The sequence below is a fragment of the Molossus molossus genome, unplaced genomic scaffold, assembly GCF_014108415.1.
Source record: "Molossus molossus isolate mMolMol1 unplaced genomic scaffold, mMolMol1.p scaffold_m16_p_17, whole genome shotgun sequence".
Taxonomy (NCBI): Eukaryota; Metazoa; Chordata; class Mammalia; order Chiroptera; family Molossidae; genus Molossus; species Molossus molossus.
In genome coordinates this window covers 10,922,199-10,936,942 of record NW_023425352.1, presented here as the reverse complement: position 1 = coordinate 10,936,942, position 14,744 = coordinate 10,922,199, and the positions used below count along the sequence as shown (strand labels likewise).

At 55.2% G+C, this 14,744-nt stretch overlaps 1 protein-coding gene across 3 annotated transcripts in view; it reads right to left on the bottom strand.

The window, feature by feature from the left end:
- Positions 1 to 14,744, bottom strand: part of HSPA12A (heat shock protein family A (Hsp70) member 12A) — a 129,925-nt gene that overhangs the window by 16,703 nt on the left and 98,478 nt on the right. For all 3 annotated transcript variants that reach the window (XM_036265078.1, XM_036265082.1, XM_036265081.1), the window contains 5 exons: positions 9,613 to 9,698; positions 9,020 to 9,147; positions 5,710 to 5,896; positions 3,402 to 3,506; positions 529 to 645 (listed from right to left, as the gene is read on the bottom strand). In XM_036265078.1, coding sequence (XP_036120971.1) covers positions 529 to 645; positions 3,402 to 3,506; positions 5,710 to 5,896; positions 9,020 to 9,147; positions 9,613 to 9,698 — 623 coding nt within the window. The remainder of the gene's footprint in view (positions 1 to 528; positions 646 to 3,401; positions 3,507 to 5,709; positions 5,897 to 9,019; positions 9,148 to 9,612; positions 9,699 to 14,744) is intronic.

Sequence of the window (14,744 nt, the reverse complement as noted above, 5' to 3'; positions counted from 1 at the left end):
CACTGACCTCATCCAGGAGTCTGCCACCAGGCAGGGGCGGCACCCTCACCCCTCTCTGGGGTGACCGTCCGTGCCCCTACGTTCACAGGTGGAACAGGCAGAGGAAAACCCGGTTTCCTTTATCTCCCGGCTGCGTGGGTACAGCTTCCAGCCTCCGCACCACACTGATCTGCGGGTTCATGCCGTGGACCTTGTCGTCATTCCTGTCTCATTCAATTATTCTGGTTTTCCAAGCCCTTTACTGGCATCTGCAATTCTATTCACCCACAGTGAAATGTCTCTGAACCCCAGTTTGAAATCTTAGCCCAGGGACTCTACAGTGACAACATGACCTGGAACTGTACCAAGTCAGAAAGAAAAGGAGCCCAGCTCCTCCCCTTGCCAGTCTGAACCCCATTCTTCCCCCAGGAGGAAGGCGGTGGAAGACCCCTCGCTGCTGCCCAAGGAAGCCCACGCATGCTGGACGCGAGTGGGCGCCAGGCGCCAGCGTGGTCACCCGGGGCCCCGTCCGCTCCCATCCCCACTCACCTGGTAGGCAGCTTGTCTCATGAACTGCTTGGCGGGCTGCTTCCAGATGGCAGGCACCGTGATGACCCATCTGACATCAGAGTTCTCGAACTCCGAGCCTGCCTGGTCGCTCAGCTCCTAAAGCCGAGGAAAGCACAGCAGGTCACCTGGACGCAGCTGGTCCTCCCGGCTGAGAAGGTCCCTCCCAGGGCCTCCTACCAGCACCAGGGAGTGAGGGTCTGTTTTCTGACTGTTCAGCAAACAGGGAGCCCCCGGCTCCTTCACCCACCGAATGTGACCACGAGCGGCAGGCAGACCAGAGGCCTATGGCCACTTCCCAGCCATGTGACTTAGGGCAAGTGACAACTCTCAGGCCTCAGTGTCCTTATCTGTACAGCAGGTAATAATTCCCCGCCACAGCTGGCTGCTGGAGGGACTGGCCGTTTCCTGAGAGCCATTTACCGAGAGTTCACTCCGTATCTGCGTCGTTAAGTACTTTGCACACCTCATCCCCATGAACCCACCTAAGGATGCCGTTAGGGAGGGATCGTAGCGGTGCCCTTCCCACACATGGCACGCTGAGGCCTCGACGCATCGTCCTTCTGACGCTCACACAGCTAGAAAGTGGCAGAGGCAAAATCGGGACTCGGCCCAGGTCTATCCTGACTCTAGAGGCCAACGTCTGAACTGAATTGTGACATGTGTCGTATCTGGACTGTGTGTGGTGGCCGTCGTCGGGGCTGTCACTGTCATCTGCCTCCCCCGAAGCCCAGCACGTCAGGGGACTTTTCCTGGCAGGACAGGAAGGGTACCAAGGGCAGGACCTAAGCGAGAACCATGCTGCCCTTCACTCTGGGTGGAGGTTAAACCATGTGGGTAAATGGGACGGGCAGAAGCCTCAGACGTTGCCACCAGGTCCACGTGGACAAAATATGCCTCTAGCATAGTTCAGACTCAGTCTGTCCATCTGTAAAATGGAGAGAACGAAACTAACCCACGACATTAGCGGCAAAATTAAACGTGGACACATGTGGAACGCTGGGCCAGAGAAGGCCTCCGAGAAGACCTCTGACATGGGGGTTCTTCCCTCACCCTCCCCTCCTGTTGCCACGGCAGCAGACACACCTGCAGTCAGACCGAAACACACAGATGTCCTTCCGCACCGCAGCCGGCTCTGGGGACCGGTTCAGATGAACAAGCTGGTGACTTTTCTTTTTCTTCTGACGGGTGTCCCATTTTCCCTACTGTTTCGAATGGGTATCTTGGGACTGACCCACCCTCTCGCTGAACCAACTTCCTCTTTGATCAGTACTTATTGATTTCATTTTTAATTGTGACAGAATACATATGACATAAAATTGATCATTTTTAGGTGTACATTTCGGTAGTGTTATCTACAGTCAGAAAACTTTTTAAAACCTGTTTTAAAAAAATATATCTCTGCTTTGGGCCAACCTGAAATAGCCGTTTGTTTTTGTTTTATTTTTATTTTTTTAGCATGCTATTTCCTTGCAGGTCTGCCCGGGGCTTTGAAAGCAGGTGAGCGTGTGACAGGTGTGGGGGAGGGCCCTAAGCGCACCTGCTACCACCCTGGCTGTGTTCAACTCCAAGCAGGGGCGGCCGGAGCCCGCGGGGTGTGCTTCCTCATGGGACGGAGTGTTTCCACAGGCCGCTCTCCAGCCGCGAGCGCGACTCCACTGTGCGTGGGGTTTCTGAGACCGACTCGAGCTCATTCTGGCCCACCCTCCAGCGTAGCTCTGGGCCAGGCCCCGCGGGAGGCTCCTTGTGTCTGTTCTCTCATTTATGTCAACTCCGGAGGTGCAGTTACCGCGCCCCTCTCGGGTCCGGAATGTGGGCACTGGGGACACTGAGAACCCTGCCCAAGATCGCACGGCTGCTGCTTGAGTGTCCTGCCTGCTTTCGATTTTTTTACGGGGACATAATTCACACACCCTCAAAGCTCACCCTTTCAGAGTACACGGCTCAGTGGGTCTTAGTACACTCACAAGGTTTGTGCAAACGTCACCACTACCTGATTTATCACCCACGCCCTGTGGCAGTCACTCCTCATTCCCACCCTCCCAGTCCCTGGCAGACACGAATCTGCCTTCTGTCTCCAGGGAGGAGTCTCTTCTGGACATTCGATATAAACGGGATCAGTCCACAGGTGGCCTCGGTGTCTGGCTTCTTTCGCTCAGCATGGTGATCTCAGGCTCATCCACGCTGTTGCTGTCAGCTCTTCATCCTTTTGTGGCTGAATGATGTGCCATAGTACGGACAGACCCCGTCCAGTTACCCATTCATCCCCGACAGACATGTGGGTTGTTTCCGCTCTTTAGCTACTATCACTAGTGACACTAGACACGTTCGTATACAAGGGCCTGCGTGAGTAAACTGTTTTCATTTCTCTAGGAGTGGAATTGCTGGGTCACGTGGGAATTCCGTTTCAGCTTTTTTTTTTTTTTTTTTATCCTCACCCAAGGACATTTTTCCATTTTTTGTTCAGGTAGAGTAGGAGGGGGAGAGAGGAACAGAGAGAGAGAGAAACATCGACGTGAAGGGACACATCGAGTGGCTGCCACCCGCATGACTGACCAGAGCCGGGGACAAACTGCAACCGAAGTACATGCCCTTAGCGGGAACCGAACCCGGGTCTCTCCGGACCGCAGGCCGACGCTCTAACCGCTGAGCCAAACCGGCCAGGGCCCGTTTCAGCTTTTGAGGACCCTCCAGACTGTCTTCCACAGCGGCTGCCCCTCTTCCAGGCCCCTCTGCAGCCAGGAGGGTGCAGCCTGCTTTCTGCATGCAAAGCCCACCCTCTCTCCCTCCAGGCACCCCAGTGGCAGGTGCGCCACCCCCCCCACCGCCACCCCAGGCACTGCCACCTGTCCTACCTTCAGCGCCTGCTCCTTAAAGTACTGCAGGGCGTAAGCAAAGATTTCTAGGGCTTTGATTTTCTTGCCGTTTGCTGCTGTCAGGTCTGTGTCCAAGGTGAGGTCCTGGAGGAGGAGAGGAATGAAACAGTACGAAGACCAAGGGAGACATCCTGCTGGCTTTGGGGACGCGACGTGGAGTTCTGGGGGAGCGGGTGGCGTGTTTGTGCTTCCCAGCGCTCGAGGGGCCAACTCGGACAGCGCGTGGTCCAGAACAGGCCTGGAGGCGTGGTCCCTGCGCCATGCAGGAGGCCCGGCTGTTCCCCTCCGCCCCGCCTCCACTTCTCCCCCACTCCCTGGATCACCGGGGAGCGAGGTTTCAGGGCAGCGGCAGAGGCGGGGGGAGAGGAAGGCTGCAGGCACCACTATGTCCACTCGTGGACACACATGGTCACCCCGGAAGCCCCCCAGCGGAGGCCTATGTAATCATGCCAACCCACTGACATGCGTGATGTTGAACAGCTGTGAAGCTTTCATTCCCCAGTGAGTGGCCAACCAAGTCAGGCTTCACTGCCTGACACCGGGAGCCCTGCACCCCCTCTTCCTCTGCCGAAGCCGAAGCAGATGCTGAGTGCAGTCGGGTGGGGGATGCTCTGGGGGATGCCGTGTGGACCGAGGTCATTCCAACACCACAAGAAACGCCCCGCGGAGTGGGGATGGGCAGAGAAAGCCCCCAAGCATCCAGAACCAACAGGCTCATGACCACCAAGGAAAAACACCCGTGGGGCCTCCGGTGGATCCCGGCTCAGTAATTGGGCTTCGCCTTTGGAGTGTGGAAGGGCACCAAGCTGCGAAACCAGCCTCCCGAAGCCTGCCAGTCATCCTGCCCCGTCCGCCAAGCTCCCTCCTCCTGGCTAGCCACTCCCCATCCCTGTCGCTCAGCAAAGACACCCCAGCTTGGGGGCGGTGGCTCCCAGTCTCAGAAATATGGCTGAGCACCAGGAAGCCACGGGCTCAGAATTTTTAAAATTCAAATTGAAAAATGTCCTGTGCGTCCACCTGTGCAAGCCGAAATTCCGCAGCGAGTCCCACCAGGCGGAACGGGAAGGATACGTTTCTAGCAGAGCCTGCCTGCTTCATACAGAGACATCACACCATGAGCACAGGGCCCTGGGAAGTAGGGTGCTGGCTGCCGGGTTTGCCTTCTGCAAACACGTAACAGCAGACAAGTGAAAGCAGTAACAACAGGAGCTAGCGACTCAGTAGAACTCGCAAAGTACCGGCGTGGTTCTGGACTGTGTGCTTTGATTCCTTTTACCCTTACAAAATGCCCACGGGGGCACTATCAGTGTCTACGCTTCACAAATGAGGCAAAGCAAGGCACGGAGAGGCGAGAGACTTGGGTTGAGCACCTGGGAGGTGGCAGAGGCAGGATTTAAACCCAGGGTATCCGTCTCTAGACGCCTGACCTTAAACACTACCACCATTCTGAGTCTCTGGAATCATATGTTTGAACTGAAAAAATTCTACCCTCTGGCCCGGTCACTTCCATGAAGCTTGAGGGAGAAGCCCTGATTGCCCGAGATAGCTCACAGAACTTGGGCATGGCCCGGCTGGTGTGGCTCGGTGGTTGAGTGTTGGCCCATGCACCAAGAGGTCACCGGTTCAATTCCTGGTCCAGGCACATGCCCAGGTTGTGGGCCTGATCCCCAGAGGGAGGCATGCAAGAGGCGGCCAATCGATGTTCTCTCTCATCGATGTTTCTCTCTCTCTCTCTCTCTCTCTCTCTCTCTCTCTCTCTCCCCCCCTCTCCCTTCCTCTCTCTCTAAAATCAATAAAGAAAAAAACTTGGGCATGTTGGGAGCAGACCTGGGGTGGGAGCTGGGCCTCCAGCTGTTGGGCACTTGATTTCCAAGCAGGGGGTTATGGGCCAGTTGTTACTTCTGAATGGGTTAGTTAATAGCCACTGCCCTTATCCCCACAAATGCCTGGTGCCCAAGTCCCTCCTTCATCTCCCAATAATCCAGCAGCTGAAGGGGGACCTCCTGGCATGGGCTCCCCAGCCCCTAGGCCTGTGCTCCGGCAGCACCCACTCTGAGTGGTCCCTCTCCGAGGCAAACCAGGAGTCAAATATCCTGAACATCTCCCCGCCCACGTGCACCTCCGAAAGTGCTGTGTATCCCACAGTGTGGGGTGCTCCAGGTAATTTCTAAAATCCAGGTAAATGGACAAGAGTTTCTGCTTGGGAGGAGCCTGAGGGTCCCCCGGGTTGGAAAGACCCCACGCTCACAGTGCAGAGGACTCGGGGGACAGGGAGAGGCTCGCTCACCCCGGTCGTATGCAGCTTCATCTTGAACTTCTCCAGGTACAGCCACTGCTTGGCCTCGTTGGGATCCAGGTCGTGGTAAAAGTCCCTGGCGGCGTACCCGAAGCTGTGGAACTTCCTCTCGGGCGTCAGCAAGATCGTGGTCGGAGTCTTCTGGTTGGACACCCCAGGGTCACCTCCTTCCCATCGCCTGCCACCAAGGGGAGGCAGAGGTTATGGCGCCTTCTTTCGAAATCCCAGGGAAATGCCCCGGGGCCAGAGAAGGCCGAGAAGCCAGCTGGCGGGGTAGGGGGAGAAGGGGGCTCAGGAGAGACTTGGGGGGTGACAGACAATTGCATCTTCCCGGAGGAAAGGGCACTGCAGGCTGCTCAGGGAACAAGTGTGAGGACGAGCGGAGTGAGACGCGGGCTTGGGGAGGTGGTGGGTCCAGGCTGAAGAGACCCTGAGGAGTCGAAGCTGGAACCAGTGGGTCATGGGGAGCCACTGCAGGTTCTAGAGCAGGGGCATGCCCGAATCACTGCTGCTGACCAGGCAGCCTACAGGGACGGAGGCTGGAAGCTGGGAGGCTGAGGAGACAGCTGAGGCTCCTCGGGAGCAGAGGTGAGAGAGCCCGACAAGGGTAGGAAGCCAAGGGGGAGAGAGGGGGATGGAGCATCTAGGGGAGAACCGGGTGAACCTGGTGAGCAGGAGCCAAGGCACCGGCGGTTCCCAGCGTGGGTGCCTAGCAGAGAAAGCACCCTCCTCAGAGACCGGGGCCCTGAACACGGAGGCTGCGGGGAATGTGGGGAGCTCCAGGTGAACGTCGCAGTGACCTCCTAGGGAGTTCATGCAGAGATCCAGGCAGGACACAGACCTGAGCCTCATCGGGCAGACAGCCACAGCGAGAGGTGCGGTGAGGGCACTGCCGGGAACAGTGGGGAGGGACGGGGCTGGGCTCTGCAGGGCTGTGTGCCAAGGAGCCAGGAGAGGGGTGAGGTGGGGACAGACAGAGGACAGATGCTATGAGACTACGCCCTGGAACTCACGGAGGGCGATGGACAGGCAGGGGCGGCTGAGCCCTAGAGATGGACCTTCCCGTCTCTCACACAGAAAGCGGGGGAAAGGGGAGGCAAGTGGAGAGGGCAGGTGACTGGATGCTTCTCCCTCCCCGGGGGCGGCAGAGACGCCACAGCTGCCAGAGGCCAGGATGCTCCTTCCCAAGCAGGCCCTGCTGCACAGCTGGCTCCCATCCTGCTGTTGGCCATGACCCCCAGGAGCAGCATCTCTGGCGGAGCAGGGTGCAGGGGGAGAAGCGCGCCTCCCTCCCTGCACGCCTGGGGTGCTGCTCCTGGCTGAGCCCCCACCTGCCCCGACACTGCCTGGCGCTGCATCGTTAGGCTGCGGGGGGACCATCACGGTCCAGAGGGACAGCCAGCTCCACCTGAATCTGCGCCCAGATGAGTCTGGGACTGTCCCTGGCCAGTTTTCCAGTCAGGCTCCGCCAGCGTGCAGGCTTCTACCCAGACAGCTAAGTCCCCACGGGGACCTGAGACACAGGGCTGATGGCCACCCCGAGCGGAGGCGCCGGGCACAGTCCACACAGCCTTTCACGAAGTGCTTCCCACTAGTTACCACTGACATCTGTGTCAGCGACGACCTCCTGGGTTTCCCTCCCATTTTGTATTCCTTTGTTCCTACTCAAACAGAGAAAATTCAGGTTTCTCATTCATAACTTTGTCATAGGTTCTGATTGAAGTAAAGTTCCTTGCCAAATCGCTCCAGTAACTAAGATAACAGCTCTGAGTCCCCGAATGCTGCCAATGTTTTGCGAGGGTTCCTCCCAAGCAAGTTCAACGTTATTTCTGCTCTTCTCATTGCATAACTATCCCTTGGAAATAACATTTCTTAAGACAACTATGCAGACACCGATTCTGGCTTCTGACCGCGTGCTCTTCCACTCGGGTTTTCCATCTCGGGCCGGCAGAGCCACGGATCCCCAGGGCATCTGTGCAGCTAGCGGGGGGCAGAGCCCAGGGCTGTGCTGTCTCGGGGTCCCTACAGAGCGGCCTTTCGGTGTCTCTGCGGCCTCTTGGTCCGGGGCCTCAGCTGAGTCACATCCGGCTTTCCAGGGGAAAGGCAGGCCTTGACCAAGATTGGGCGGAGATTACTTTTATTACAACTTTTTATTACAACTTACGTTTTAAAGAGCACTTTTAAAAGAAGCCTGAAAATCACACCCTGAGAGCAATAACTGAATTCCACTATTGCCAGTTAAAGGGACTGCCAATCACAATGTATCTTCAGAGCCATGCTTGGGTTTGGGAAGTCGGGGTGATAAATCCCTAGCTCCCTAAGCTTTGAGGGGCCACAGACTCTGCAGGAAGGCCATGGCCAGACCGGGGGGGTGGGGGAGGCTGGTGCTGGGCTGACCCGAATCTTCACAGACAGAGGTCGCGCGTGGACAGGGTGAACGCAAGGTTGTACTCAGCAGCTGTGTGCAGGGGTCAGGGGTCAGGGCACGGAGTGTCCTGAGCACAGAGTGTGCCCCAGGAGACCAGGGCAACTTCAGGGTGACCCTTTAGGTGCACTTGGCTGAAGTTCACCCGCTCTGCTGTTCTCAGGCACGGCACTCTCTGCTCTGGCACTGTCCTCCCATGACACCTCCCCCCCTGGGAAGGACTCACACCTCCCGGTGCTGAGCATTGACAGGGATCTCATTCCGTCTGCGCGCACCCCCCGGACTGTCATTCTCCCCGTTCCACACAGGAGGAGCTGAGGGGTAGGAGATTTAGCCATTGCCTAAGGTCACACAGTAAGTGTCCACCACAGACCCCCCGTAAGTGGGCACCTCTCCCCCAGGCCGCAGGCTGGAATCACCTGGGATGTGTTGTAAACATACTGTCTGTGCCCTGCCCAGGCCACAGGCTGGAATCACCTGGGGCACATTGTAAACATACAGTCCATGCCCCGCCCCAGGCCGCAGGCTGGAATCACCTGGGACGTGCTGTAAACATACCGTCTGTGCCCTGCCCAGGCCGCAGGCTGGAATCACCTGGGGCACGTTGTAAACATACCGTCCGTGCCCTGCCCCAGGCCAAGTCAGAATGAAACCCACACTTTCTCAGCCCCCGAGCCTGGAGCCCCGAGAGCAGAGGCGGCTGGCCCAAAGCGGCACAGTGAGTTTGGGCCAGGTTGGGTCAGAATCCAGGACATGCCTACTAAGTGCCATTCCCCTGCTCCTTGAACTAATCCCTCTCCCCTCCCCAGTGCCTCCCCCAAGTCTCCAGGGGTGCAGGGGCTGGCCCAGCACAGGTCCTCCGCCCACAGCGCCCACCTCATCACATGAATGCACTCCGGCTCCTTGGTGAAGCTGTAGGCATAGCCACTGGACGTGGTCCCAAAGTCGATGGCCACCACCACGAGGAACGTCTGCTCCGCCGAGACATTCGCGTCAGCATCGTTCTGCAGATACACCAAGGAAGGGGTTGGGGGGGTTCCCAACCTTGAATAAAAAGCACTATAGACTTTTTTTAACACTCAGAGGAAAAAAAAGAGATAAAACCAATCAATTTTGGATTTGGAGTGTATTGGTTGGAGCAGGGGGTGAGAGCCCCGCCCATCTGGCCTCTGTTCACTCTGCCCCTCCCCCCCCCATGCCCAAGGCGACCCTGAAGCTCTTACAGGGAACATTCAGGGTGCACAGGGCCCGGCCGTAGGTGGCCACGGCTGCCAGTTTTCTCAGGACGGAGGGAGTCCGGGACGCGGGACTTTTATGTAAAACCTGGACAATTCTGGGCAAACCAGGACAAGCTGGTGCCCCTACCTAAGGGTGGCCCCAAGTTCCCCTCAGAGGGTCTTTCTGGACCTGAGCAGCGTGTGCAAAGCTCACACACCCACACACCCACACAGCATGCACACACGTCTTACCGCAATGTGGGAAGGGGACAGAGGCGTGATCCCTGTGTCCCCAAGACTCCGGGCTGGAGATGAATATGCAGACGTGGGGGCCGCTTCTAGGAAAAGAGAGACAGAGTGTGCTCCTCAGAGGTGGCGGGGGCAGGACTGAGGCCCGCGGCGTTGCTCCCAAGGGCACCGTTGTGCTGGACAGATGGCCAACGTGCTGGGCCAGGCTGACCCCCGGGAGAACGGTCAGGTGTCGGCACCCCTTACATTTAGGATTTAAAGCCCGACCGCATGAGACCTTCCTTTTCTCCCAGGGACCAGCAGACCTCTCACTGCGTGCCACCCAACTCCCCCTCAGCTGAGCCCCGCCAGTCGCCTCCCTCAGCCCCCGCTCCTGCCCCCTCTGGAGCCAGCTCTAGCCCAGCCTCCACAGGGGCAAGAGGAGCCCGGAGTCCTTGACAGGACGTGACCGCTTTTATGTGCATTTTCTCGGAAGAGTATCCACAGCCCTCAAGTTCCCAAAGGGCAGCGGGACCCCTCCGCCGAAATGAGCCCCTGCGGTGGGGTACGGGACGCGCGCCGCCCAGAGCGAGCTTCCCTGCCTGGGCGAGGGGTCACCGCCTCCCTCTGCACCGAGGCCTGAACTGGAGACCTCATCCTTCTCCGGTGATACTGGAGGTTTCCGACATTAGTGACAACACCCACAGCGGGAAGACAAGCACTCCCGGACCCCGAAGACGGGGCCCCCAACAGACTCGAGGTCAAACCGGAGAAGGGCCAACCGCTGGGCAGCATGAACATCCTTCTGTCGGCTGCCCTGCTGCTCCTGCTGTTATTCGGGTACCGAGGTTTGTCTGACACCTGGGCACAGCCCAGTGGCTCTTGCCCAGGAGAGAGCACCCAAGGAGATGCCACACGGTCCCTGGTCAGTGCTGGAGGCTCCACACGGTTGTCCCTGCCCGCTGCCCGGGACCGCAGAGACGACGCCGGCTCCGGGCACCTGTAATGCCAGGGGCCACCCAGAGTGCTCCGCAAACACGGCTCCATGCAGCACACGGCCGAGTGCGTGGGCGGGAAGCGGCGATGTACTGACACAGAACCCAGGTCAAGGAAACCCAGGGGCTCTGGGAAAGCCCGTGCTCCCGGCGGAGACGCGGGGCTGCCTCGGCCTCTGCTGCCAGTTGCCAGCGAATCCGCGCGCTCGCTGCTGCTTCTCCCTGCACCGTGAGAACTCAGCATCGTGACAGTGGGCGCCACGCGGGCTGTGGAAGAGGCAAGTGCAGCCTCCCATCTGCACAGCCACCTCCCTCTGCAGGGGACGGTCCTCTCCTGATGACACTCAAGTCCAGCCTCGGGGAGACAGGTGCAGCGGCAAAAACAAAACTACCCAGGCAAAGGCCCCTAACGGACATTTCTCCAAAGCAGATATACGGTCAATAAGCACGTGAAATGACATCTAACGTCGGCAGTCATTAGAAAAACGCAAATCAAAACCACAGGGAGATATGTGTCACACCCACTGGCGTGGTTATAATGAAAAGGGAATAGAAGTGACATGGACAAAGTGGGACCCTTGTAGATACCTGGTGGGAAAGCAAAAGGGGCACAGCCACTGGGGAAGTTTGGTGCCTCCTCAAAAAGTCAAATACAGAATTACCACATGACGCCGCAATTCCGCTCCTGGGCATCTACCCCAAAACAAGGATCCAAACAAACACTTGTATGTGAATGTCACTTGCATTCACAATAGGCAAAAAGTAGAAACAACCCCGTATCCATCAACAGATGAATGGATAAACAAAATGTGGTATACCCACACAATGCAATATTAGTCAGCAATAAAAAGGGATAAAATCCTCATACATGTCATAACATGGATGAATCTAGAACACATTATGCTGAGGGAAATAAGCTAGACACAAAGGGGGAAAGATTGTATGATTCCACTTCTACAACGTATCTAGAATAGGCAAATTCACGGAGACAGAAAGGAGATTAGAGGTTACCAGGGGCTGGGGGGAGGGAGGAACAGTGTGTGCAGAGTTTCTGTTTGGGGTGATGAAAAAGTTCTGGAAATAGATTGTGGTGATGGTTGCACAATACTGACTGCAATTAATTCCACTGATGTGTTCACTTAAAAATGGTTAAAATGGCAAATTTTGCATTCTATTTATATACTTTACCACAATAAATATTTTTTATTTTACAAAATCGACTTGCACACCTGAGAGGGGAAGCAATTTTCGACTCCTGTCAGTGTCCACACGTCGGTGCTCTTGAAAGGAGAACGGAGATGCGAGCCAGGCTCCCGGACCAGCCTGATAAACGCCACCTTCTCTGCTGGCCTCTGGGCACAAGAGCGTCCACTTCTACAAAAGCAGGGGAACCGGCCTCTCCCCTGGGGGCCCGGCCTCTCCCCTGGGGGCCCAGCCAGTTGGTTCTTTCTACCAGTTGGCAAGACGTCTGCCCTGCCCATGGCCCCTCGGGCAGCAGCAGAGAGATGCCGTCCTGCACAGAAGCCACCTTTTCCACCTGCTACCTGGAAGGCCTCCGGCCATGTGTCCACATTTGCACAGAAGGTCTTGGAAGAAACCAAATGTCTAATTGCCCAGAAAAATCTGGTGTTGGCAATTAGCAAACAAGCTATTATCTGCAGACACACCATCCACCCCGCTGTCTGCTTGGTTCTAATTATCCCATCACTCAGCCCTTCTCAGAGCATGGTCCACTGACTTGCAAAATAGCATGTGTTGGGCCACACATGCATGCCTCGGGCCCCCAGAGGCCTCCAGGAGATGGGAGAGCCAGAAGCAAGGGTCTGCTGGGCTCTCCCTGTGCTTCCCTCCCCCTCTGCCTCCTTCGCCTGGAGGCAATGAACTTACCGGACTTCTTCCATCAGAAATTAAAATGCAGCTACGCTGTGTAACGATTTAAAACTGCTCTGCAAAGAAGGGACAGACACACGGATACCATGCACACCCACATTTACAGCTCTTTATACCCCAAACAAAGAGAATCCACCACTTGGTGTGCATCCGTCCAGCACAGGGATAAACAAAGCCTACAGCGACAACTCTGTTCTCAAGCTAATGTTTCTTTATTCACGTATTTAGGATGTCAACATGGTGTTCGTGGGGAAAAGAATATGGAAAAGCCTACGTTAGCCCCCGAGGGGTATGGGACGTTTCTGGTGTACTAATAGCCCCAACCAAGCTTGAGGGCTTCCATTCAATAAGTCAGTGGGTAGAAATAAACACAATGGGGTCGATGGAATATTATCTATCGATCTAAGAATATCTGACAGATCTATGCCAACAGACAATAAGAGAGAGTTGATACATGAGATGTCTGTATGTACAAAGCACGTGTTGTGCGTCCTGGCTACCAACATACACAGGCCATTATCCACCATAAGACATTGTCATTAGCTGTAGCCCTGTTTGTGCTTCTCTGTGAAGCCAGTACAATAACATCCGCCCTGTGCCTGCTCCGGCCTGTGTGATATCCAGTGCAGTACCAACAGGGTGACTCGGGCACATGGGAAGAGGAGAGACAGGCAAAGCTAAAAGCCTGACAAGGATGGAAATGTTTAGGGGCGTGGAGGAGAGAAAGGAAGCTGAAGAAAAGAAACTGAGACCTGTCCACAGAGCTAGGGAGACTGGTAAACGAGAGATCAAAGAAAAATGCTCTACCAGGGAGTGTAATCAAGGGCAAAGCCAAAAAAATCTGCGAGTGGAAAGAAATACCTACTCCACTGTTCCAACCAGACTAAACAGACGCTCAAAGCATCTTACCTTTCAAGCACTGTTACCCTGAAATGCATTAACATAGAGGGACCGGATGGTTTCACATAAAAAAATCGGAAAGTGACCACTCCAAGAATGCAAATCCTGAGCCCTGCAAACACAGTTAAGTGGAGAAGAGCCTGCAAATTCTGGTGAATCAACAGAAAATAGTTGTCAAGCCTCCTCTGTCGTCCATTTTCGGTGATTGAACATCGCCTCTGTCTTGCATGTTTACTGTGCAATCTTTTTAGTTTCGTGTATAGAAAAGCGAGCTGATTTGGCGGTTTCCAGGTTCACTCTTATCCTGGGAGCCAACCCCCAACACATCACTTTTAAAATAATTTTTTGCAGCAATGGGAGTATAGAAACAAAGTAAAATATTCCTTCAGCCAAGTAGAGGATATAAATCAGTAAAAGTATAACTCGACCGCGTCTCCGGCCACAGGATTTTTGTAGAACCCCAACCAGGTGGTGGAGGAGGTGAACCTTAACTTGTCAGGCCCGTACGCATGGCGTGCCTTCGTGGTGTGAGAATTAAAAGGCAAGTTTCAGCGGGGCTCCTGCGTTAAAATGCGAGACATGTAAAACTCAGACACATTTTATTTGCTCCGGGCTCTAATGGCTTTAATCAAAGCAGACTTTCTTAACGTAAAAAAAAGTGTTGATCAGGGTTTTTCAAAGACAATCATGATTCAGGAACTTGCTTGCTGCTTTTCGGAGACATTAGTCAGCCAATGGCCGTGAGCAGAATCGTAGACTTCTGAGACAGCAAACGGGTCCTGCTCCAGAAACACAACATCTGTAGGGATGGAGACAAAACCACTGGCCGGCTTTCATTTTACAAGGCTCCAGGCTCCTGCAAAATGATGAGTGTCCTCAACAGGGGTGACTCCTGCCTCCCTGGTAGGGGGACCTTGCAGGGGGCAGCCGATGGGTGTTGGATGCTTCACGCTCACATAGATGTTTTTATCCCTCTCCCTCTTTCTTCCCCCCCCCTCTCAAAAACAAAAAAGTAAAGGTATTTTAAGGTCTGGTCCTTATGCAATATATATTTGCGTTCCTTTCCTCCTTCTGGCTCTGAGATGACAGGTATTTGCTGACAGTTGCCTGAGGTCAGGCTATTTGGAAAAGGCTCTCCACTTCTCTCTCCTTACACGCCCTCCCCGCACTGTCATTTTTGAAAATTGATCAGCTCAAGGTCATGTGTAGGTTACCGGCAGATATCTTTTAAAAAGGAAAATAAAAAAAAATTTATTGCCCTATAACAGGCGTCATGGCTAGCTGAACTAATGCATTATTACCGTAAGCTGAACTTCCATTTCAGTAAATAATTTATGGATTTTTTTTTTTTTTTTTAAATCATCGTGGTTG